Raw genomic sequence first — 25940 nt, forward strand, 5'->3', positions numbered from 1 at the left:
TACGGGATAGACTATGAGGAAATCTTTGCTCTAGTTGCCCGGATGACTTCTATCCGTATTCTTCTTGCCATTGCTTCTAGTCGCCACTGGCCTTTACATCAGAGTGATGTGAAGAATGCGTTTTTTCTAGTCTTCTTGACGAGGAGGTAAACATGGACCCTCCACCTGGTTTCCCTTTTCCTCCAGGTCACATTTGTCGACTGCAACGAGCTATCTATGGGCTTAAGCAGGCCCCTCGTGCCTGGTTTGATCAATTTCGTAGTGTTTTCGTAGCCTACAAATTTCAGGATAGCCCCTCTGAGCCATCTATGTTTCTGCGGTCTTCTGCTCAGGGTCGAGTCATCTTTCTTTATATGTCGATGATATGATTATCACCGAAGATGACTCGATCGGTATCCGCTTCCTTCAGCAGCATCTTCAGCGTCAATTTGAGATGAAGGACCTTAGTCATTTTCGGTATTTTTTGGCTATCGAAATTGCCCAGTCAACTCATGGTCATTTGTTGTCTCAGTAGAAGTATATTACCAACATTCGCAGTCATGCCACCATCACTAATACTTTTCCTGCTGCTACCCTAGTTGAGCTTCATGTAAAGCTTCAGCCCAATGATGCCCAGATCCGACCAGATATCGTCAGCTTATCAGGGCACTTGTCTATCTGATCAGTACTCAGCCTAATATCTCTTATGCAGTTGGTATTGTCACTCAGTTCATGCTGGCTCCTCGATCTGCCCATTATGCTGCTCTTATATGCATTATTCTATACCTAAGTGGCACCATCACTCGCTCTCTTTTTATGCCATCAACTTTTATCTTGGCTCTGCGAGCTTATACAGATGCAGATTATGCTGGTGACAAGTTTGATCAGAAGTCTACTACTGGCTTCTGCATTTTCTTTAAAAACTCCCTAATTTCTTGACATAGCAAGAAATAGAATGTAGTGTCTCTTTCCAGTACTAAATCAGAGTATCATGCTATGTGTGCGGCAACTAAAAAGATTGTTTAGTTTCGTCGTCTCCTTAGTGATATGAGTGTTTCCTTACACCTTCCAACCCCTCTTCATGTCAACAATGATAGTGCTAAAGGTTAGCTGAAAATTCTATTTTTCATGAGATGATGAAGTACATTGAAGTCGATATTCACTATACTCACCAGGAGTACAAGCTAGCATCATTTCGCTCCATTGCCTTAGCATTGAAGAGCAGATTGCTGACTTCATCACGAAGTCTCTTCCCTTTCCACACTTTGAGCATTTAATTAGCAAACTCGTGGTGTATGATCCATCTTGAGTTTGAGGGGATATTAGAGTTATTAGAATATATAACATTTAATTTATCTTATTTTAAAATAATCTTGTATAAATAGGGTTGAGCCCCCTCTTTCATTCAAATACTTCACCAAAATCTTCTTCTCTTTTTCTCCTCTCCAAACCCATTTTAGGTTTGGATCTTTTATTGTTTCACAAAGAAAATAGGAAGAGAACATAAAAGAGATTTATCTTTTGATGGTAATTAAAGTTCTCATCCTTGGATCGACTTCCTCCCCTAGATCTCTCTCTCTATCTTCTTGCTTTCTTCTTTTTAATTTGGGAAATTAGCATAACAGCAAAGAAACATCAAAAAAACAATCTCCTTGAGTAGGCTAAATATGAGTCAAGCAACACTCAAGACATGCCGCTCAATACCCTACTCGTATCAAGTGATACAGGCAATGTAGACAGTAACATACGTTGGCACAAGGCGGTACACCTCAGCACAGGAGGGTGCCATCAACACTCCGCGTGCCATGTGTCGGCACACCATCGGCATGCAAGATAATCCTTTCTGCAAATCATGCAGATGTCCTAACTAACACACACATGCAGAAAATAAGCTAAGTGAAACATAGACAATGTCATTACCATCAACATCATGAATCATAATGATAAAGTAAGCCATTTTCCCAACAACATGAGGTCAATTATAAAAATCTATGTAAAATCATGTATGTACTAGGATGCAGATGGAGTCAACATCCTGAATCATTTTAAATAATCAATTTGGCCATAAATTCATTCATTTATATCAAGGTTCAAAAAATCGAGATCGAAATCAGGGTTGGCCTTTTGAAAAAACGATATGTATCGGCTAGATCGGCTATATCGGTCGCCTGGATTGGATCAGATTTTTTAATTACATAAAATTCTAAATATTATTTAAAAATATAGGAAAACTTCTAAAAATGAAAAAAAATGAAAAAAAATGAAAAAATATAAAAAAAACTATGGCTGTGAAAACTAAAAAGAAGAAGAGATTAGAAAGAGAGCAAGTGAAAAAAACCAAACAAAAGAAAGAAAAACTATGGTGCAGTGGTAAAAAAGATAAAAAAAGAAAAAGAGTGGAAGAAATGAAAAAAAAATACTAAGAGAAAAATAAATAAATAAAATTAAAAAATTATATACCGGAGTTTGTTGAAGTTCGCCGGAGTTAGATCTCTTCGTAAAAGAAACAATGCCTATATATTAAAGAAAGAAAAAGAGAAAAAAAGAGTGAAAGAGAGAAAGAGAGAGCAAGAAGAAAGAGTCAAAGAGAGAGAATTCAGATTGGGCTTGGATTGGGATCGGGTTTGCCCGATCCAGATCCGAATCGGGATCGACCGATCCGACGAACCATGATTTATATCTATTAGGATCTTTATCTCTAAAATTTATTTCCTTCTTTGCTAGCTCATTCACCCAATCAGTTATCTGTGTTTGTCAATTGGATGCAAGCGAAAATCAAGAGAACTCTTAGAAGAATTGTCAATCTTCTACCCTTTCGAACAACTTCATGTCAACCTTTTCAAAGGGTTGTCATATCAAGATTTATATGCCAATGGTACGAGGAATACAGGATAGCAAACGATAGTGTGTCCTGACCAACACGTTTGGTATAGATCGACAAGCCTTGTGCCAAATGCATATGCTAGCTCAACACAAGGTTGCACCAATTCCTGCTATTCCCCATGCGACCGCACCAATCACTACAACATTTAAAGATCATTATCCTGACTACAAAAAGGTTATTGAATAGAGGTGCTCCCTATTACATTTACATGGACAGTTAATAGGAAGAATTACCTAAATGATTGGAGTTCATAACTAATGGTAGTATTTGGTCAAACTGAGAAAACCATCACTTCTTCAATAAGGACCCTAAAGGGCAAGCAGTGTATTTTAGTCCCAAATACCCAATATTGATCTGGTTGGGACCATATTGTATGAGCAAAATCTAACTAGGGTTAGGACTTGTAATGTTTCAGGCAGAATATATTCCAAGCACATGTACTTTTTCATGATAAGTATACCAACATTCAAGTAGTTTGAAAAGGGGATGCACTATGTCTGGGTGCCCGTTAAGCACTTTGCAATTTAGAACAAGTAAAAATGACTTCCAAGATCATCCAAATAGCAAAATATAAAACACTACACAAATTGATCAGCTGAAGTAAGCAATATAAACATGTGAGGAGATTAATCCATAATGTTACTATTCAATATAAGGAGTGAAACTCTGATGAAAAAAGGTACCTCCATGTAACTTACACCACTCTGGCAGTCAAACTGCAATGTGTAAACAATTGACCAACAAAAAGATTAGCAAACAATTGCAAAAGATCTAAGGATATGATCATGCTTAGCGATTTGGACATTTAAATTTTAAAGCTTATATGGACTCTGGTGATGGAGAACCAGAACAATAACACAAGTATTATGGCAAATGAATTAGAGCATAACGATCTTCAGGTAGATATAATGCTACCAATGAACAGCAAGTCAATAAAGTATTTTGCAGTATCTTAACATAGAATTACTATTTGTAAACTTGTTTCCTTTATGTTTCCTAGACAGTTTAAGGTAAATCAATTAATAAATTACTTCATGAGGCTAACAGTTCAAGAAACAAGCCTTGTCCTCTTATATCGTTAGTTGGCATACAATACCAGTATGTATATAGCCAGAAACGCTTGCAGGGGTTTCTTCATTGTATTACACAGGATACCTATGTATTATAAGGCCCATCATGCTCATATTATGAGCATATATTATATGTACATATAGAGAAATATATACACAATTATATTGATGAAATCATGAAATATGAGCAATGACAATAACACTAGAGAGGAAATTGCACAACCAACATGAGAAGAGCAAACATGCAATCTACTAGAACAGGAGAGATCAGTATTTGAGGTCCTTTTCATCATTTTGCTGGCTCATCATCACATTTACAATTTTCTCATTATGATAATTAAGAAAAACCACCCTAAAAGGGCCTCAAATACTGCAATAACATAGGTTTCAAGGATCTGTACATTTACAGTTACCCAGATGCCAGAATGGTCTCTTTACACCTTTTTCACATTTATGTTGTTTTATAAAGAACTTGTGATCCATTGTGTCTGGGATATAGGACAAATTGAAGTTTTAATGCCTCGTTTGCTTTGTGTTTAGGGACCCTCCCAGAATTAGTTCAGGAACCCGAAAACTGGTTCAGTAACCAAATATATTTTTATATTTTTCATATCTAATCTAGTTTACTCTTCAGAAAATCAAAACTAAGAAATAAGACAAACTAATCAAATTCGGGACTTAGTCTAGTTGTCATCTATAATACCAGAAACAAAACCTCATATACAAACAAAAATTATTCAAGTCACAGGGAATAAAAGAAAACACATGCCACTGTGTAAGTGATTCAAGTTCCACATCAATAGCAAATTAGGCACAAATTTGCTAATCATTATGTGATAAACTCATTCCAATCATAAGACTTTCAATAAAATTCAATGAAAAGATCAAAATATTTTTCTTCTTTTGCCAATACTGTATATTACCAATTATGTCATGTGATTTACACACAGATTTCAGATACGCACCGTCAAGCTATAAGACGCTTCAAGTTTACCAATATTCTTTGTCGTAATTGTAGCTGTGCCAAATTGAGTTAAAGCTTCAAAAGAAGGAATGTCAATGCTAATAATCTTCCCAGGACTCCTGAAATAGTAAATATTTGCTATAGTGATCACATGCTGCCAATAAACCCTGTACATGAAGGTTTGATGTATGTAACAATAGAAAGCAATTGATACTTCATGAATTGTTTTTGGCACAAACGTTAAGTTCATAATTATATCAAATTATCAACAACACATTGCATGCTTTATGACTGTCCAAGTACTTTCATCCATAGGGGTCAGCAGCTGGCTTCCTATGTGTGCACACTGTGCATGCATGCAAGGTGAATAACAGTTAATAAACAGTCAACATATCACCTATTATTAGAATCAACTGTTTCAATAGTAAACAAATGTTTCTTGGTGATGTAAGCATACATGTGGAAAATCTTGAGAGACTAATTATATATCATTAGGTAAACTAACATCAGTACCTCTGGTACACATATTCTATATCATCAGCACTCAGTTCTATCAGCAGATTAGTGTTAAGGACTTCAGTAATTCCAACCGAAAATGAATGGGTTCCGGCATTCTGTTTGACAATAATGTCAAAAGAAGATCAGAAAATTTAGGAAATATCCATGAGTTTTAAAATAAAGGCAATAGGGACATAACTGGATGTTGGTTGATCCTTTCAAACCTTCCCTCGACAACATACTGTGGTGGCTGCTTCCTGCTTATCCTATTTTGATCAGCCTGCTAGCAATACAATTTTATAAAATATCAATGTGTTATGTAACAATGTCTTTCCGGATAGGAATATGTTTATATTTCATACTTGCAAGGCAAAGAGAAGATAGTCCTCTTTGTTGCACCTTATACTGTATCTTAAAAGATCTTTCTTTTTTAAATCATGCAAGTTAGAGAACAAGGCAAACTCATCAAATACAAAATGAAAGATAGCAATTAGTCAATTATCTAACTATCCAAACATATGAAAAGTCCTGGTAGATTTTTTTTTTTCTTAGAGAAGCTCAAAATTGAACTTCAAAGGTTAAGAAATAATGAGGCTTAGCAATTTTATCCAAATGGATCGGAATGTTCTAGACAAGATGGAAATAAAAATAAATATGAGAAGACGTACTTACTTCCCAAAAATGCCAAAGTTGATTATGCAAACAGCTCCAGAATGGTGATGAACAAAAATTTGGCTGCCCTTTGTAAGCCTCATAGCCAACGCCAATTTTATTGCACTCAAGACCATCTAATGTAAACCGCACTCTTTCCAACAGCATCCATTTTGAGAAATTATTCCCAAGATCTTGTGGTTGACCACCAGCACCCTTCCATAAAAAAAAAGATTATTTAAGAAAGAAAGGTACATGGCAGGTACATCTAGAGACGACCAACAACACTTATGACCTACTTCTCCTAATGGTTTCTACTGCTATTCTTCTTTACATAACATTACCTACATCACTTTTGCCATCTAGCCAGGGTGGAAGGTTCCTTTGGTATTGTACTCTTTCTTTTGACTTCCTATCTTTTCTTGAAAGGAAATTCTTGCAATAGTTATCACCCTAAATCCTAAACACTAAACTGAAACCCTAAATCCGTACATATATTACAAAACATACAAACCGTTAGACAGTGAATATTAACTAATCTTCCAGAGAACAAAATACAATTATTATAAAGAAACAGTAACTAAGGAATAAAAGCATCAAATGGGAAGCAAGAGCTTGAACAAGCCCCGAAGCTCCAATGTGGATGAAACAAATTTTATACTAGAAGCTTTTCTGTAAAGAGAGTCTTAGTGCAGATCATGTCAAGAAACACTAGAACACATCATAAATAAGGAGAAAGTAAGCATACTAAAGACACCTATGTATAACTGGTAAGTATACCGCTCGGGGTGTCACAAGGTAGAAGTCCTCAAAAGATGGGATACTCGTATAGCCAACAAAATCACCAATAAGATTTACTCTAAAAAAGTTGTCATTGGACAGCACCGTTCTGTTTTCAGGACCAACAACAACCTCCTGCAATAGAGCACCAACATGATGAAAATGTTTAAATCACTGGAAAGTTGATCAACTAAATAGTAGATCTTTTGAAGGGTAATCATAAAGATGAAGAGGAAAAAATAAGAGAAGAGAGATAAGATGAACAAATGCAGTATGTAGAAGTGGCATCAAGCCTAGTAAGTTATCTATCATATTTAACCTATCCTTTTTCGCTGACACTGCCCTCATATGTCTTCATATTGCAGCTTGTTTCTTTAATGCAATTATGTATTTAAAGAGAGAGAGAGAGAGAGAGAGAGAGAGATCCTAAGTCCTAAGAACAGCCAATCATTTTTTTAAAAATATCAGTAACAAGCAGATTTTACCCTAAAATAATACTCTGCTTGTGTAGCAAATATCCCGGACTTCTCTAATTAAAACAAAAGGTTGGATATTTAAATGCTTTTTCTCCAATTTGACCCAAAATTCACTGCAAAAGTCAGTTTTCTGAGTTGATCCATTCATAGAAGATCTACAAAATCTAACCTAACCTTCAATGATTACCAAGTTCACCTTTTCCTGATTTTTTGTATCGATTTAGGACAAACAATGTAAGAAAATTCAAGTTTTCCCAATTTGACCAAATTTTCATCCTGAATTAGATAAATTTATAAGAGACTACCCAATAAATGATAGAACTACCATCCTTCAATGGTTACCAATTTCACTTACACCTTTCTACTTTTCAGTTTTCTCAAGATTTTTGGAAAGTATCTAGCGTTTATTCTGCACATGCATAGCAAAAGCCAAAAATTATGGCCTGTGTAGCAGTTGATTCGAGCATCTTATGAGCCTCAACATGATTCCCAAATTTATGATCTGCAAAAAATCTAAAAAATAAAACTTGCAAATAAATACTATGAGGGCTAGGGAAGGAGAAATATCACGGACACCCTCATGTCATTATTGATGTAGAGACGACAAAACTATAGGTAACAACCCTTGCATGCCAATGCTTGCCAAATTTTGTAATAGTAAAAAGAACCACCAAAAAAAAAAGGAAAAAAAAGGCCATAAATACAATATCACACATAGAAATGCATATTTATGCACGTACATACACCATATATGCTTACATGCTCAAATAAGAGCATGTACATAAGTCATGCATGCATATAATGAATATATATAAACACATAGAAACATGTATATATTATTGTCATTTGTATAAATGCGATATGTATGTTCTTTTATAAACATATGTATATAGTAGTCTCGTATTATATACCACTCAGCGACAACCACATGCAGTATACCTTCAATAATGCAAGACAACCCCTATAAATGGGCTAACTAAGGGTTAGGTAGATCTTAGCTTGAACTAATACCAAACCAGTTCAAGCTCCAGTTGATTGAAAATAATTTCCACTTTAATCTATCAACGGAGGAACTCGATCCACCATTTGCATTCCCTTATGAGTTATGAGGATTGAGGAGAGCATAAATCTGAGTACACAAAGGGTATATAAAATAGTGCGAGTACCCAAGGCACCTTAGGTGTGATATTAAAGACCTAACAGCTTTACCAATTCCAGCTTGTCTCAAACCCTAAAGAATAGATTGCCTCTACCAACTGTTCAACTACTGTTTTGATAAAACTTTCTTATTACTTATAGTATTTCATTAATGTAATACCTATTATTTAATCAAGTTGTTTCAAGCAGAGCTCGAGCGAGACAAGGTTAGCATGAGCTTGGCTCGTCTATAGAATGAGTTCAAAAATCACGCTCGAGCTCTTGTTGGTTATTAAACAAGGCAGCTCAAATCGAGCCATAAATGAGCTGAGCGCAAGCAGCTTCTCAGCAGACAAGCTTATTTGACACCACCCTAATTTAGGTTCTATATTATAACAACCTTAGTAGGACTAGGAAGTCTTATAAGCATACTTGCAACAATTAAAAGTTTTAAGGGAACCTACCGATATAGAAGAACCTTTATTCACTTCAATTCTGACACTAAATCCAAGTGATCTTTTTCCAATTCCAAAAACATGAAACCTATCCAGAAGAAACAAGGTACCACATTAGAAAAAGGTAATATCCCTACACAATCGAATAACAATCTGAAAGATAGCAAGAATAACAATCTGAAGATAGCAATAAATCACAAGTAAAGAAGGTTTCTACAAATGAGATATTCATTTCAAAAAACCTAGGTTGCAAGCAACACCTAAGCTCTCTATATAACTCTAACCAGAAAAGGAAGCATCATTAACTTATATTGGCAATTAAATAAGAGATTTTGAAGCCTATTTTTACACATGTTCTCTATGAATGTTTTTTGTTTATGCAGAAAAGGTAGAAAATAAGAATCATCAATTTGTACAACGTTTGCCAAATTTAAGTTAACAAAATTAAGTTTCTTATTAGTGCATCACATTATAATTGCCTCCTTTAGATGAGCATAGCACAAGCATATATACCCTCCATCAAAATAAGATGAGATGAGTTTTTTTTTTATGAAGAAAGTCTAACTACCAGTGGTACTAGAACTCTGAGTCAATCTCAATCCCCAGCAAAGTTTTCATGATCCCTTATTGCCTAAGATCATTGATTCTTTGTTTGACAAGCATCACATCACAGTCTAATACCATCTCTTGACCTAAAAAGTTGGGCTATTGTTCATCCCATCTAGCAGGGTGCTATGGTTGAGGAGTTTCAAGCCTTTGAGCGTACTTAGACATGGGATATTGTTCCATTTCCGAGTAGAGTTGAGCCCATTAGCTGCAAATGGGTTTATAAGATTAAATGACAAACTAATGGTTTTGTTGAACAACACAAAGTGCATCTTATTGCCAAAGGTTTCACTCAAGAGTATGGCATTGACTATAAGGAGACATTTGCTCATTTTGCCCAAGTGACAATAGTTCATACTCTTCTTATAGTTACTGCAGTTCATCATTTGCCTTAATTTCAGACGAATGTGAAGAATGTTTTTCTTCATGGTGATTTGTTTGAGACAGTTTATATGCAATCTCCGTCTGGCTAATTTATTCCTTCATCTCATATATGCCGCCTTCATCGTGCTATATATCAACTTAAGCAAGGTTTGAGCATTTCAGCTATGTTATCAAGATTGATTACATTGGGCTATGTTTGTGCAGTCATCACTACATGAGGGTTATTTTGTTACTCTCTGTAAACAACATGATCACTACTGATGATGATTTGGCTTTCATCAAGTCTTTACAAAAGCACTTGTCCTAGCATTTTCATATAAAAGACTTGGGGCTTTTACATTATTTTCCAGGTTTTAAGATTGCTCAAGGTGAGAGAGGTATACTTCTACCTCAACAAAAATATGCCTTTGATTTAATTAGTCGGGTTGCTATATCTGATGAAAGAACAACTAATATACCTTTTGAGCTTTATGTGAAGCTTCATCCCACAGATGGGGTACCATGGGATATCAGCAGATTGTCAGTCAACTTGTTTACTTATGTATTACTAAACTAGATATCTCTCATGCCATCAGTATAATTAGTTAATTTGTGGTAGCTCCTCGATCTATTCATTATGAAGCACTTCATATTCTCAAGATGTGTGTGAGGGACTATTACTCGCTCTCTTTTGATACCTGCAAATTCATCATTTGTGCTTCGAGCCTACTCTAATTGGCAGTTGTCTCACTCTCTAGCATGGAAGCAAAAATAATAGGAATGTCCACCAATAACAAGGAGATCATCCATCTTAGATATCTATTAGGTGACATCGATGTGCTGACTCCTATGCCTACCGCTCTTTATTGTGATAATAAGACTGCGTTACAGATTGCAACTAATCATGTATTTCTTGAATGGAACTAAGCACATCCAGGTGGAAGCTCATTTTATCTAAGATCAGTTTCTAGTTGGCACTATCAATTGTTCTCATATATATTCCATTGAGCAGATTGTTGATCTTTTCACCAAGTCTCATCCATCTGCTCATCTTAAATATCTTATTAGCAAACTCTTTGTGATTAATCCACCTAGAGTTTGAGGAGGGGCGTTGATTTGCATGTATCATTAATTCATTATACTATGCCTGAGGGACAACATACCTCGTATGATGTATATGTACATTTTTTTAAAGAAATAACACAAATCATTATTCATAACACCCCGCAAACTACACACGAACAAAATATTAAGGGAATGAGAAGTCCTCACTCTTACTGCTGCAAAAGTTCAAGGGCACTAAATGCAAAAATTTCTATATCAATTCTGTTATTGCTTTTAAACTATGAGACCAAGTAATGACACAAATCATTACCCAGAGATTTGCATGTTGCTTGATCTTCTCTCATCAAAATCAAGAAATCTCATAGGCTATTAGATTGATTTATAACATTTTTAAAAGAACAAGAATGAGTTGCAAAGAAATATCACGTTATCTAGTCAAAGCAGAACAAATGGACCACCAATGCTTATCAGATTAATCAAAAGTAAATCTGTAGAAATTAAAAAGGAAAGCAAATTGGAGGTTTAGATTACTGCAATGCTCATATCAATCACCACCCAAATGCTCAATATGCTTATGAAATTTCAAGATAACAAAAGCATAATGCATGCAAAGTATCATACCAATCACCTGGAAACCGAAGACAATGAGCAGTATTTGCTTTCCCTTTCATCAACTTATCAACTGTTTATGTAGGTAATAGCAAAAATTAAATGTAACAAAAAGGTACATAATAAATGTTTCAAGAATGCAAAGGCTAAATTCAGCACTTACAAATGTTTCCACAAGAGGAAGGAACACGCCGTTGAGGCCCACATGGACAACAAATTGGCTATTACAGGGGCAGAGCAGACAAAAGTAAACTAATCAAGCATCATAACAAATGAGAAGCTACTAGTCAAGGATAAACTGATCAAGCATCATATAAACAGAGAAACATGGAGAAAACTGTAGCTTGGCAATGAATCAGTTTTACAAGGACACAAGTAGTATATCTAATCAAACATCATCGTCACTGAGTAAAATGGGCTACTAGTCAAATATAAACTAATATAGGATCATACAAATTTACAAACAGAGAAAAAGGCAGAAAACCGTAGCTTCATGTTGTGCAACATTAAAGTACTCTCACAAGCTGTCTACCTCAAAAGCTAATACAAATTGATGTCTCAGTATGCTTCAAACCTCATTTGATTAAGGTGAACCACAAATACCATGTAGTTAGAACAAAATTTGATGGTTAAGTTACAAAGAATTTCAAGTTCTAAGATAGTCAATTTACCTAAATGCGAAAGCTTTCGGGTAACGGACCAACAATGTATATCATAACTTTAACACGCTTCGTAATAACGTATATGGACAGATGATCTAAAGCAGGATGTGTGGCCCGCCATACGACAATATCAGAAAATAGGGAATAAAAGCAGACTAACAAGATTTGAACCTATGAATTTCAACAACATACTAGCTCTAATATTATGTTAGATAACCCGTTGACCCAGAAACTTAAGTTGTTTGAAAATGGATCAATAATGTATATCATGCTTTTAACACAGATTAATGGTCATTTTCTTCAAGATTGAATGATAATACATATAGAGTGAAGGAAGGACCTTCCACAATATCAAGGAAAAATCTGTTAAACTAGCCAAAACATATAGCATTTCAGAGAAACATTTATGCCATAAAAATAACAAATCAGAATCCTTTCACCTCAAAGTAGAGGAAGAGTTTACTTAAATCTACATCAAGATCATGTCAACAAGGAATATGTGCTTGAATGCAAGTAACCTAAAGTCAAGCATGGATTTTGGTCAAGACTGCAGCAAGTGTTCGTCACTCTAAGGAAAAGTGAACAAACCCTTACCCCCATGCTAGTTCGGCCGACTTGAGAGAAAAGAGAGAGAAAAGAATATTTAATAGTTTTCAGAGTCAAGTAAAACAGCATATAAGAGTCTCCCAATTAAACTAATCACCTAAATAAGGAAAACAAACCCTAAACCAAACAAACTTCTTAGAAATTAATTAATTTAAATAACAATCTGGTCGTCAAGCATTAGAAATTCTGGGAGGTGTTCAAACGCATCAACAAAAAATTCATCTATCTAAAATGGCCTCAACTCGTTAAAATGGTGTGGAGAACCCAGCTAGGTGTTCGAACGTCCGAGCCAAATTCTATTTGTCTTGCTAAATCTCCTCCTTCACAACCTACCTAATGTCACCTTCTGAAACACCAGATGTATATGTGACCCCTTTGGAATATGCAAACAATATGCCACCGATACAATCCTTTCAATAACCTCAAACAACCCATAAAACATAGTGGCTCACTTCTTGTCCACCCACACTTGCACCGACATCTATCGATATGATTGTAGCTTGAGCTATACCCAGTCTCTTACCTAAAATTCGAACTCACGCGATGTTTGTCCTGCTGAACCTTCATTCATTTACATACAACCATCCAAGTTGCCAATAGAATCCTATAGGATTTCATCATGGCTTTTCAGCTCCTAAACAATCAACACCAACCTTGTAGAGCCATATTCATAGCAATACAAAATCAGCGGTGGTCTTCCATACACTACTTGTAACAACCCAGAATTTTAAAACATAAATAAATAAAATAAATAGAAATATGCAGTTTAGATAATGAGGAATTTTACTTTATCTTTTATATTTTAGGATTTTTATTAAATTAAATTAAATTTTTAGATATATCTTTAAGATATTAGAATCCTTATTCTAATAGAACTCTGAAGACTGAATACCGTTTTCGCTGTATCAATCTATTTTAGGATTTGATTACTCTTTGGGCTTTTGTATTTTCTCCGGGTTTCATCCTAGAGATTCACGGCCATCATGTTCCCGGATCGGGGCGTGACAGAATGGTATCAGAGCCTAGATTTTTTATCTACCTAGTAGATTCATTGCGGAAATTCAGTACTCAGAGTCCTTTAGATTAACTAGTCTAGATTTTTAAGACAAATATTTTCTTATAAAATTATTTAAGTCAGATAGTTAGATGTATGTGATTATCATAGTAGCTAGCGGAAGCGTGGAAAATAGATTTATTTCTGACATTGTAAGAAGATATTTTAGTTGAAATTTGTTTAGCTTAAATTGTGGATGACTTATACCTGGAAGATAATATTAAGTTTATTTATTGTTGAGGAGATGATACAAGGATTTATGTTTAGATATCAATCATGATACACGAAAAGAGATAGTATTGATATTCTTATTAGTAAATCTAAAATTTCCTATTCTTTATATACCTTTGAATAATTATATAGGTGATCAATTATGATTCGAATGCTGAAAATTATGCGAGCAATTTCTAGATTAACTGAGTTAGCAAGATATATATTTGATGATAGTATATTTTGAAATTATTGGATTATGATCATAACAACTTAAATTTCATGAAATCGTATAGAAGCTCTATGTTAATTAGTTGATCAACTTTTGACCTTTGTATTGATAAAAGAAAATTTTGAGTGAGCAATAGAAAAAAAAAGGATTCTATCTTATGAAACAAATTTTAAATTGTAAGTTTCATCGGAAGATAAAGATAAAAGCCCAGCTATCATCTAGATATTTAGTTAAATGAAAGTAACGAGTTAAATGAAGATTATTTGACATGTTTGAAACTTTTAAATATTTGATAGAAATATGATATAATTATTAGAATGTCCGAACTAGCTCAAGCATCGATAATATAGAAATTAATTGATCATGAATATTTATTGAAGTTCCGAGGTTTGAGACGAAACTTATTTTAAGGAGGGTAGAATGTAACAACCCAAAATTTTAAAACATAAATAAATACAATAAATAGAAATATACAGTTAAGATAATGAGGAATTTTACTTTATCTTTTATATTTTAGGATTTTTATTAAATTAAATTAAATTTTTAGATATATCTTTAAGATATTAGAATCCTTATTCTAATAGGACTCTTATTATATATATTTTTTTTAATTATAAAAGGAGGGCCTAGAAGAAAACCCTAGAAAAATTTTTTAGGAGAGAAATTAGGCAATACTGAGAAAAAATAAAAGAGAAAAATAGATTATTCTTGAGGGAGATTAGAGAAAAAAAAGAATAGAAAATAGAGGGAAAAAGATTTTATTATACCAAAGAGAAGAAAAGGAAAGAGAAGACAATCATGGAGCGCTTTGGAATTCGTGTAGATTACAATTAGGATGCGAAAATCAAATTATTTTGGATTGAGCGATCAAGGCAAGTTCCCACTCATATTTTCTTAAATTTTTATATCTTTATGTTTATTCTTATCCTGTTTGATTTTATAAGATAAGAACTTTACAATATAATGATGTAAGAAATTCGTTGTTTTAAGGATTTTCAAAAAAGAATTAGAAATATTAAGATTTTGTATTTTATAAAAAATTCATATTTATCATTCTCGGAAAAAAGAAAAGGGGATTTGAAAGATTATTATTTTTCAGATTTCAAAGTATTTATTTTTATTGCATAAAATAAGATATGAATTAGGAATATTTCAATTTATATGGATTTCGGATTCCTGAAAATAATTAATATTATTTTATTTCTAGAAAATAAGATATAAATTGGAATTACTTCAATTTAAAGGAATTTCGGATTTGTAAAAAAAATATTTATTATTATATTTTATTTTCAGAAAATAATAGAGGAAATCTTTATGCTAATTTATTTTATTTTCTATAAATAAAACATAAGAGGTCTTTATTTTTTAGAATATGATCAAAAATAAAATATTATTTTTGAGACGTGAAATTTTGCAAGATTAAATATTAGATTATAATTTACTTGTGTTTTCTGACTTATTAAGAATGATTTATATTATATATATATTAGAGGAAATAGTAGTATTTGAATTTATGGTTTCTTCGTGTATATATTATATTTGAGAATTTTGGTGATTAAGGAATTTGATACTTGAGATTCAGAATGAATCAGTATAGTTGAATACTGATAAAAGTGAGATCTAAAACCCAATTTGTTTTCAAGAAGATAAGTTCAGAAAAAAGATTCTTAGAATGTAATGTTGCGAGGTGCTACCAAGTGACTCTGGTGGGATTAGAAAAAAGTTTCCTGGATTTTTATCCTAGTGACTCTAATCTTTCTCAATGGCTAGTGAAAAAGTCAGTAGAGCACTATATAGTACCTACTATGACCCTAGACGGATCGACTATCTAAAAAAGTCCCGGGCGCTATCCCGATGGTGACTAAGTAGTGCACGGTGGCCACGGGTCAAAGTACCGTATTAATGAGACAATATGGCATTTTATCAGTTTTGGCAAGTTTCTATGGTAGTACACTTTTGGCAGAGATCGACTGCTTTTATATTGATTTATTCAAATTGAGATATTATAAATGATTTATGATTCGATTTCCATGATAGTACATTTTCAGTAGAGATTGATTTGTTTTATATTAATTTATTTAAATTGAGATATTATAAGTGATTTATAATTCGAATTCCATGATAATACACTTTAGTGGAGATTCGTTTTATGTTGATTTATTCGGATTGTGTTAATATAAATGATTTATGATTCTAATTTAGTATATATGGATTTTGAAATTCAAAATGAGAGATAAGAAAATTATTTATTTTTCAAGACGGCTTATATATTATTATTATGATTCTTTTTCTGCTACTATATGTATCACATGTATCTTTTTGTCATTAGACATATTATTAGTAGAGTGGGTTACTTGCTGGGTGTCTAGCTCATAAGGACTTATTATTTTGCAGGAATTTAAGAAGCCATTTAGTAAAGACTCTGAAGACTGAGTATCGTTTTCGTTGTGTCAATCTATTTTAGGATTTGATTACTCTTTGGGCTTTCGTGTTTTCTCTGGGTTTTATCCTAGAGATTCACAGCCATCATGTTCCCGGATCAGGGCGTGACATACATGGTCGGTTATGATTTCGATTTCAGGTCATAACATCAGAAATCAAAGGTGATCCCAAACTTTGCAGGCACTACAACCTAAGACATTAGAGTCTTGTAATCCCAAGGGATATATATCAACGAGGAAGCAATAATCTTACAATTAGACCTCCGCATCCAACAAATCTCCATACTTTAGTCTATTTCATTTAGCCACCAATATGAAAAACAGTGTAGTAGGATATATCTTACCCTGAAGCTTCCAAATAGTAGACTTGCTCACAAAGTTGTGACTCCCACTATCAACCAAAACTGACACCGGCCTTCCTTCCAAAGATCCTATAAACTATAGTTTGCGCGTCATACACCCAGATAAGCATGCAAGATAATCTCTAGTGTTTCCACCATGTCCTCTAAGAGGCTTCGACCAGCTCCTCATCCATTGTGTCATCGAAGTCCAAATTGGATGCGAGGATGGATAGTTATTTTCATTCACACTAGTGTCCACGAATGAAATTGTCATCATTGTTAAAGCATAAGTCATTTTCCAATCGCTCTCACATTCGGTCAATCGAGCACCTGTTGACACCAACCTTGGGTTCTTGCTGGTCACGGTTAACATGAATAAGATCCCTACTCATCATCGAAATCACTTTTCCTTTGCCAGCCAATCTCTGTGCATATGCGTGGAGTCCATGGCATGAGCTATAGCATGAGGTTTAAAAAGTTTCAACTCCAATTGTACTTCCTCCTAGAGCTCTCCGATGAAGCAACTCAACAATGCTAAATCTAGCCATCCGTACTCTCAAGGCTAGTTTCTTGAAGTCATTTTGATATTCATTAACAATCTTCGTCTAATACAACTTCTTTAAGGCTACATAAGAATTATCATATTCAGACGGCCCAAATCTCAACATTAACCCCGAATGAACTCTAACCAATCTGCTAATAGGTTCATTCTTTTAAAATCACTAGAACCATTGCAAGGCCTTATCTTGCAAGTGGAATATGGCAAGCCTAACCAGCTCCATGTGTTGTGTTCTTTGGTATGCAGCAAATTACTCTGCTTTGAATATCCAACCCAAAGTATCTTGTTCGAGAACTTTAGAATGCCCAAGAGAGTGATTTAGGGTTGAACTCCCCCCAAACCTAAATGCCCTCAAATACCCCAATAGGCACAACAAGCAGGCCTTCCTTCCAACTAGGCCAATGCCTCCACAATGCACAGCATCCACACGTTCACGTCATCAATGCTATTTATTATTTGTTGTCTGTATGGTTTCCCCAAGTTCCAACTGCTTCCTTGCTTGTTGCTGAAGAGTCACTTTCGGCACATCGAGATGGTCTTGGACCAATGTCACATGCATCCTTTGACATCCTCCATGACCTTGCGATGAGTACAATAATAGATTTTAATAAACTGGCCACAAAAGCTCTAATACCAATTGATATGTTCTGACCCGACGGAATCTACCAAGCAATACCACAATAATTTAATGGACAAAAAGAGAAGAAATCGACAATCCCTATCCCCTAGCTATTTCGACCGACTTGAGAGAAAAGAAAAAGAGAACAAAATATTTTATTGCTTTTCAAAATCATGAACAACATACAATAGTCCAATAATTGAACCAATCACCTAAAGAAAACAACCCTAAACCAAACAAACTCCTTAAAAGTTAATTAATTTAAAAGAATCTAGTCATCAAGCATTCAAATGCATTCGGTGAAAAGTTCCTCTCTATCTAAAACATCCTTAACTCATTCAAAAGGACTTGGCGTTGGATTGCGCGGCTCAAATTCTGTCTATATTGCTAAATCTCCTCCTCCACTAACTACTAGACATCACCTCTTCTAGAGAGACTAAATTTCAAGCAAGTAAAAATAAATTAAATTTTTATTTACATTAACTTCAATACATTTTTAATAGGAGGGATCATGGTCATCCATCAACTATTTGTTCCCTTGATAGGTCACAAGAATCAGCAACGCCAACTTCAAGTGGAAGTTCATCAATGCGCATTATTAGTTATTAGATTTTTATATTATTTATTTATCCTATTTCATGGTGACTTTGTATAAATAAGGGTCAGCCCCTCTTTGATCATTAAGGAAACAGACATTTTTCACCACTCTTTTTTTCTCCCCTCTTCTCCTTCAACTCAATCTAGGATAAACGCACCATCGTTTCATGATATCAGAGCGTCCTAATCTCTAGTTCCAGTCGGACGTGAGAGTGTATCATTAGTTAGTTTTCTACTTGTCACCGAGCAGGATTGGATCACATGAGCATCTTCTATTGAGATGGTCCTCCGTAGGCGACGTCTTCTCAGGCACATTGCGAGGTGTGCTCCCCCTCGCGCTATCATTCAGACCACCACTATGGCCTCTACTGGGTCTGACACACCCAAGATTATTCAGTCGGAAGTTTCATCTTCAGAGTATGATGAGTGGGCCCTATGTGACATGGAGGTTTGCACCTACCTCATCTTGTAGGTTAATCAATCGTTTCAACCTCATCTTCAGAGCTTATCTTTTGCTAACACCATTTGGGCTCATCTCAGTCGTCGATTTGTTCAATCGAGTCTGATGCATTATTTTCAGCTCCGTCGCAATGTTTAGGAGGTCAGACATGGTTAGCTTTCTATCTAAGACTTTTACACCCGCATGACTAATAAAGCCTACTTTCAGCCACCGTTCTGACTTGATGTCCTCTCAACACCACTATGACGAGGATCATCTGATAGATTTCCTAAATGCACTTCATCCGGAATTTGGGGATTTAATTCATCATCTGTTACATCGCTCCACTCTCCTGAGCCTGGACAGTGCCATAGTTGAGTTACAGGCTGAGAAGCTTAGGCAACGTCTCTTGCCCTCTCACCAAGTCACCTCTACATCGCCTTGTGTAGCCATAGAGAGTGTGCTTGATGTTGCTCCTGCTTCTATATCAGTCATGCCTGATATTTCGATTGTTGCTCATGTCACTCATGTGCCTGGACAAGATCATCACTCATCGCGTTCTATGTGCACTCATTGTGGTCGTCCTGATCATTTTGCCGCTCGCTGCTATCGACTTCATCCTGAGCTTGTTCCCCATTCTGGCAAAGGGGGATTAAGCAAGGACAAGAGTCATCACTTAGCTTCCTTCACCGTTGCACCAAACACCAGTCCATCTGATCACTCCAGCAATCTCACCTTCAGCAGTGCATAACTCTAGCAAATTCAGCAGCTCATTCATTGAGCTCTTAGCTTCACTGGTACCTCTACTTCTGTATTTGCTGTCTCTGGTATGACTAAACTCTGGATTTTTTATTCTCACCACTTACTTCCATTTAGATGCATGTATCTCAGTTTCTCAACCACACCAAACTTCACCCTCACCTAAGTTGTCTAAACTCTAAAGATGATGTCTTGTGAGATATAAGTTCAATCTTTTCTTAACGATCTTATGGCAAGGACCAATCTTCACACTAATTTGCCCTGAATGAAAAATATGAACATCGCCAAACATGTCTGACCTGTGTATGCTCGATAATATGTCCATTTTGATCCCGCAACCTTCCAGACACCAAAATAGGAAAGGTCATTCTCAAGATAATGAAAGAAAGTACAACAATATTTTGTTAAGGTTCCAGTGAAGAATATATGCTAGTATACTTAAGTAGAAAGATGATAAAACAATATGATAGAATGTACTTCAAATAAATAAAATTGGTGATGATTAAACTCATTTCACAATTACTGAATCAGAATGGCAGGGCTACAAGAATTAGATGCATATTATCCAAGCACAGAAAAAATTTCACAGAAACTCCAAGGGAGAAAAAGTGTCCATTCATATTAGGAGCTCAAGTGCCAAGGAAAAACATTGGCGCAAGAAACACATTTCTTGCAAATAATAAGAAATGATACATTCCTATAGAACCTCTAAAATCTGTGTTAAAAAACATTGTAGTACTTAAGGCCATGCATTCAACTCCTTTAAGGGTTAGATCAGTTGCTTGTGGGAATTAAAGCATTGGAAGTGAATTCAAATGGATCGGTGTGAAAGAACAGCATTCAGTTTAACCAATGTAGCAACAAGCCAATATTGTTAACTACATTGGGTTGTCACTAGAATGACAATTATGATTGAATGAATGATGAAGTAATGAAAAGATAAACAAATTGAATTAGATGACAAAACTATGTTGAATACAATATCAGTTTTTAATCACATTCACAGTTGTAGGAGAAATTCTGACTTTGTACATGTAAATGTTGAGCCAAACTTGACAAGAAATAACCTACATTACAATGGTAACTGATAAGTTACCAAACATTGACAAGCAAAGAGTGAAGTTAAAATTTAAAAGATGCGCAAATGAATAGAAAATTGACCGTGCTTCACTACAGTATTCGAAAACTTCAGGCATCATGCACAAATATTTATAGGCACAATAGGAAGAGGAATCGTCGAGAAATTATCTTTAAGAACATAATAAGATAAAACGGATGGCGTTTCATCAATCCAAGAGTTTGGGGTCTCATCAAAACTCATATATAGAATTTTTTTAAGTCAAGGCGTCTCAGCTCAATTCTCTCACAATATGTGGAAGAAAAACTTAACTAAATAATGCAAAAATCTAGTACATATTATAGGTTCTCTACCATACCATTAATCCTAAACAACCTCTGAAAAATAAGGCTCATATTCTAAAACAACTCTGAAAAATAAATCAGACTATGACTTGAAAAGAAATCTGACTCCTCAGAAATGTACATCCGAGTTTGATCCGGAAAAGTGTTGCATCATCTATACAAGAAGATCTCAATTTTTCAGCTAGTCTCAGGATAGATATGCTAGAAGGATATCAAATAGTGTCAAATACAATACATAAGAACCTGTTCAGCTTTCATAACAAGCTAAGACAAAAGAAGAAACCTCCAATAATCAAGAAGGGGGATTTAATCACAATTACAACATTAATGCAATTACCTTTCACAAATTTTAACAACTTCTGCACTAGCATCTGGTTCACATTTGCGTGTTTTGACATACAACTCTTCAGGTTTATACGGCACATCCTGAATGAAATACCAAATAAGGCATGATGAGAGAAAAGAAGTCAAATCAGCATTTGACAAAGTACATATCCCATGCAATCCGCGTCAACACAAAAGCTTCAAAATAGTAATTTGTTCTTAATTATTTCAAAACCTTTTAACTTTTTCAGCACATATTACATATATAAAAGATGAAAAGTTTGAACTTAAACAAATGATCTCAAATAAATCTTTAGAGCAATTGGTAATTGGTGAGTTAAAATGGTATCAAAGTAGGAGGCTCTAAGTTTGAATCCCGCCAGCTATGAAGCACACAAACTTCGTTTACCTTTCTATACCGGTATCCAATACATATCGAACCCCAATATGGCACTAATACGGCCCGATATGTATCAGATACAATTAGAGGAGTATTTGAATTAAAAAAATTAATTTTAATTTTTTGATACAACTCTAATAAGGTGGGATACAGCTCCGATATATTTCTTGATCATCCAACCCTATTTTTTTGGCTAACAGATGATATAAAACATATATTTTATATGTATATATAATTATCCAATCTTTCATGATAATTTAAGGTTTTGTTTATTTGATAATGAATTAAACATATAACTTGAAAGCCATTCAAAAATCCAAACTAATTGTAAATAAATAGTTGAATTAGGTTTCAATGTTTCACTAACATAAGTTTCATATCAGTTTCTATTATAATATCATTCTAAAGTTTTAGGCATGTAGATACTAAATTTGTAGCTTTCTTTTCTTTTATTTTATTATTTATGAGATTTGATCATTTTTTTATGATATATTATATTGGTTGACAACAGATTGGAAATATATTATTTATTTATTGGAGTATCTATGCCGTATTCGTATCCGTGCTTTGTAGCCCACTAAAAAGCTACTTATGAATTAAATAAAATAATTGAAAAGAACTCCACTCATTTAAGTCAAAAGCACTTCTTATCTTAAGCTTATCAAAACGTCTCAAGCCTAGAAATGTCAAGAGCTTTAAAGTATAAAGGATTAAATTCCCCTTCTATAGCAGCTAAAGCTTTTAGGACATTTCATGCATTATCAAGTTCCACACTACTGCTTCATCAACCATTAACACTGCTAATAATTTCCTCCATTTAAGGTTGTTGTACCACTACTCTCCTATTTCCTCTTTTTCTTTATGTTTCTGTTGTTTTGTTCTTTCTACTATTTACCTACTAGTTTTAAATGAAGTGGAAGCAAATCAGAGGCCTGAAATATACCTTCAGTACGGACAATAATGTGAGAAAGAAAGTTATAAGTTATAACCACATCCTAGATAAAATGGAATATGATTCTTGAGAAGTTAAAATCTCATGTGGGGTTTGTTAATATCTTGGATCTTAAACCAATATAAACACCCATATAAGATTTAGATGAGTACTCAATTTCTAACCAGATTCTGATTAGCATCATAATAGCACAATGCCAGCATCTGGGTTATGGCAACTCGCAATCATCTCTCTGAACCAATTCCCTCTTTTGACCTCCCTCTATTCTTAGATTCCCATCATGAAAATCTCCCTTATGCAGATAGCATATGTCGTAGAAGAAGGTCATCTTCTCACTCTGGAACTATCATGCCACCATCCATCATCATTGGATACTTTCTTCCTGCCTCCTCCATACCCCACCTAGGCAGGACAAGGAGCAAGTCAAGTTGTCCCTTGTGAGTGTGGGATATGTCATAGAACAGGTCCATCTTCTTACTTTATAGAATTTTACCTTCCTGATGTAGGTTTCTCTGTCTCACAAAAATCATGAAACCTTTACCAAAAATATTCTTGCTGTTTAGCATCTTGCTGATTTTCTTGTCCAACTAAATGCCTCTAAAGTTAGATAATATAGGTTTTGTTAGTTTTTCTCTTTCTTTTTCCCTCATCTGTCATCATAAAATCTGTCTTCCAATCCTGATAACCATGTACAATCTTATTTCCTAAAGAATATCCTATTACCAGATTGAACATCTAGTCAAGGTGTTGTTCTTCAGATATCTCTACTTTTAGATCAAATAAACTCTTAACCATTGAGGAGTCAAATCGGATCCAGTTCTACCCTGACCTTATTCTCCTGTGCATATCTTGTACATATATTCTCTGGCAGCAACTCATTTGCCAGCCACTTCATCAAAGTTACAGAGTAATGACCTTAAACATAAAGCAAGATTTAACAGCATGCTTTATATAACTGAACAGATAACTAATCAGACAAATACAACTAAATACAGAAAGGATCCCACTAGTGCCCGGTGGGATCTCCAGAGCATTCAATAAGCCTACCAAAGTATAGCAATCAGTATCTAATACCCCTCGTGCTCAAATTTCTTCTTCTTTCTCAGCTTTATAGAGCTTTCTTCTACTACAAACTGTTTTATTTCATACTTCTAAATTGTTTCTATTTGGAGGATTCAAAAAGAGCTACTTAAAAAAAAACAGATCAAGACATAATCTAGAGAAAGAAGCAACGACTAGTAAAAAGGATTTCTATACCCTTATGTACGTCAACTCGTACAGTGCATAAGCCGCCGACTTGTTGATCGTGATGACCGGCGGCGATCGTATCGTCTGCATCTTCTGGGTGTCGTTCTCCTCCACCTCCACCAATTCCGCTACAATCGAAGCCTCTCCTCCACTCTACCATTTCATTTACCAAAAGAAAAGAGGGGAAAAAAAATTATCTATTAGACTTCTTGATCATCGAATGGGAGTGGTAATTTCTCAAGGATCAAGATTAGGGTAAGATAAAGGAGGAGGGAGGAGATTACGGATCCGCTCGGCACGGCCATGTTGATGACGACCTTCTTGTCGCAGTTGAGCTTGTCGGATTCGGAGACCTTGGTGCACCGCTCGAGACGGGACTTGGAGAGGATCTCGACGGCGGTGGCGAGGGAGAGGAGAGAGAAGAATATGAGGAGGAAGAGAGGAGGCATTTGAGAGGTTAGGGAAGGAGGACGACAGCGGCCGCTTGATGCCATTTGCGCTCTTTTTGGAATTGGAAGGAGGAGAGGAGAGAGTAACTGCCCCGCGCGCGTTCTCTTGTTTCGAAAGAAGAGAAGAGGTTCTGGAAAGGTCGCGATGGATGCTAACCGCATGCGAGTTGCGTTGAAGTAGCCCTCTTTTTAAATTAATAATAATAATAATAATAATAATAATAATAATCTCTTTTTTTCGCCCTCCAAACTATTATTATTTTTCTAATTTTTCCTTAAACTTTTTTTGGTATAATGACTCCTTCCATTAAGGGGTCATTATATAGTAAAAATAAAAATTTAGAGGGTTATTATGTAAAAAAATAGAAATTATTGGTAAAAAATGATGATAATTCAGATGGTGGAAAAAAATTATCTCAAAATAAATTTCCATTTTACTGTAAAATGTTAATAAAATACTAAATTTATCAATATTTTATTTTAAAAAATAAAATAATAATAAGTTAAACTTTTTCTTCTTAATTATGAAATATTGATCAGATCAACTTAGCAGAATCTATTAGTGTTTCATCTAAAACATTCTAAATAAATCGCTAATTAGATTAGTGTTATATTTATATAAATTGTTGATAAGATTAGGATTTTATTTCGTTAAAACTGAACTCATTGGCATTTCTATCTGAACGCAAAATGTTGATCTTATATTGATATTGACTCTTTTTTGTATAAGTTTGAAGGGTAATTTATTTCAGTTAAAATAATTTGAGATATAGCCTTCTTCCAAACATTTTTAATCGAAATAGACGGCCGCTCAAACTTATTTAGAAAAAGTACAATTTACGACGGGTGGTTTGGTTAGATTTTAACTTAACCATGTCATTTTTAATATTATTCATTATTAGGATATCTTATTTGGTAGAGTTATAACTACAAGTACAACTTAATTAACACTATCTTTCTATGTATTACAATCAATAAACTTTATATCAATTATACCAATTTTTACATGTATAGTTTTGTCTTGCAACATAAGAGTTATAATAGGTCTGCAATTATTGAGAGTAAAATTAGAGGAACTATAACAACATT

At 34.5% G+C, this 25940-nt stretch overlaps 1 protein-coding gene across 2 annotated transcripts in view; it reads right to left on the reverse strand.

Annotated features, from left to right (window-relative positions):
- The window catches only part of LOC140774895 (protein HAPLESS 2), a 33335-nt gene extending 8418 nt beyond the window's left edge, over positions 1–24917 (reverse strand). For both annotated transcript variants that reach the window (XM_073118080.1, XM_073118086.1), the window contains exons 1-13: positions 24687–24917; positions 24412–24555; positions 21816–21904; positions 20356–20395; positions 11701–11758; positions 11550–11610; positions 8904–8982; positions 6827–6961; positions 6068–6262; positions 5595–5675; positions 5411–5511; positions 4899–5016; positions 3547–3579 (exon numbers count right to left, since the gene is read on the reverse strand). In XM_073118080.1, coding sequence (XP_072974181.1) covers positions 3547–3579; positions 4899–5016; positions 5411–5511; positions 5595–5675; positions 6068–6262; positions 6827–6961; positions 8904–8982; positions 11550–11610; positions 11701–11758; positions 20356–20395; positions 21816–21904; positions 24412–24555; positions 24687–24896 — 1344 coding nt within the window. In that variant the 5' untranslated portion in view covers positions 24897–24917. The remainder of the gene's footprint in view (positions 1–3546; positions 3580–4898; positions 5017–5410; positions 5512–5594; positions 5676–6067; positions 6263–6826; positions 6962–8903; positions 8983–11549; positions 11611–11700; positions 11759–20355; positions 20396–21815; positions 21905–24411; positions 24556–24686) is intronic.
- Positions 24918–25940: the final 1023 nt, after the last annotated feature.

Source organism: Typha angustifolia, chromosome 2, assembly GCF_048772165.1.
Source record: "Typha angustifolia cultivar Huaian chromosome 2, ASM4877216v1, whole genome shotgun sequence".
NCBI lineage: Eukaryota > Viridiplantae > Streptophyta > Magnoliopsida > Poales > Typhaceae > Typha > Typha angustifolia.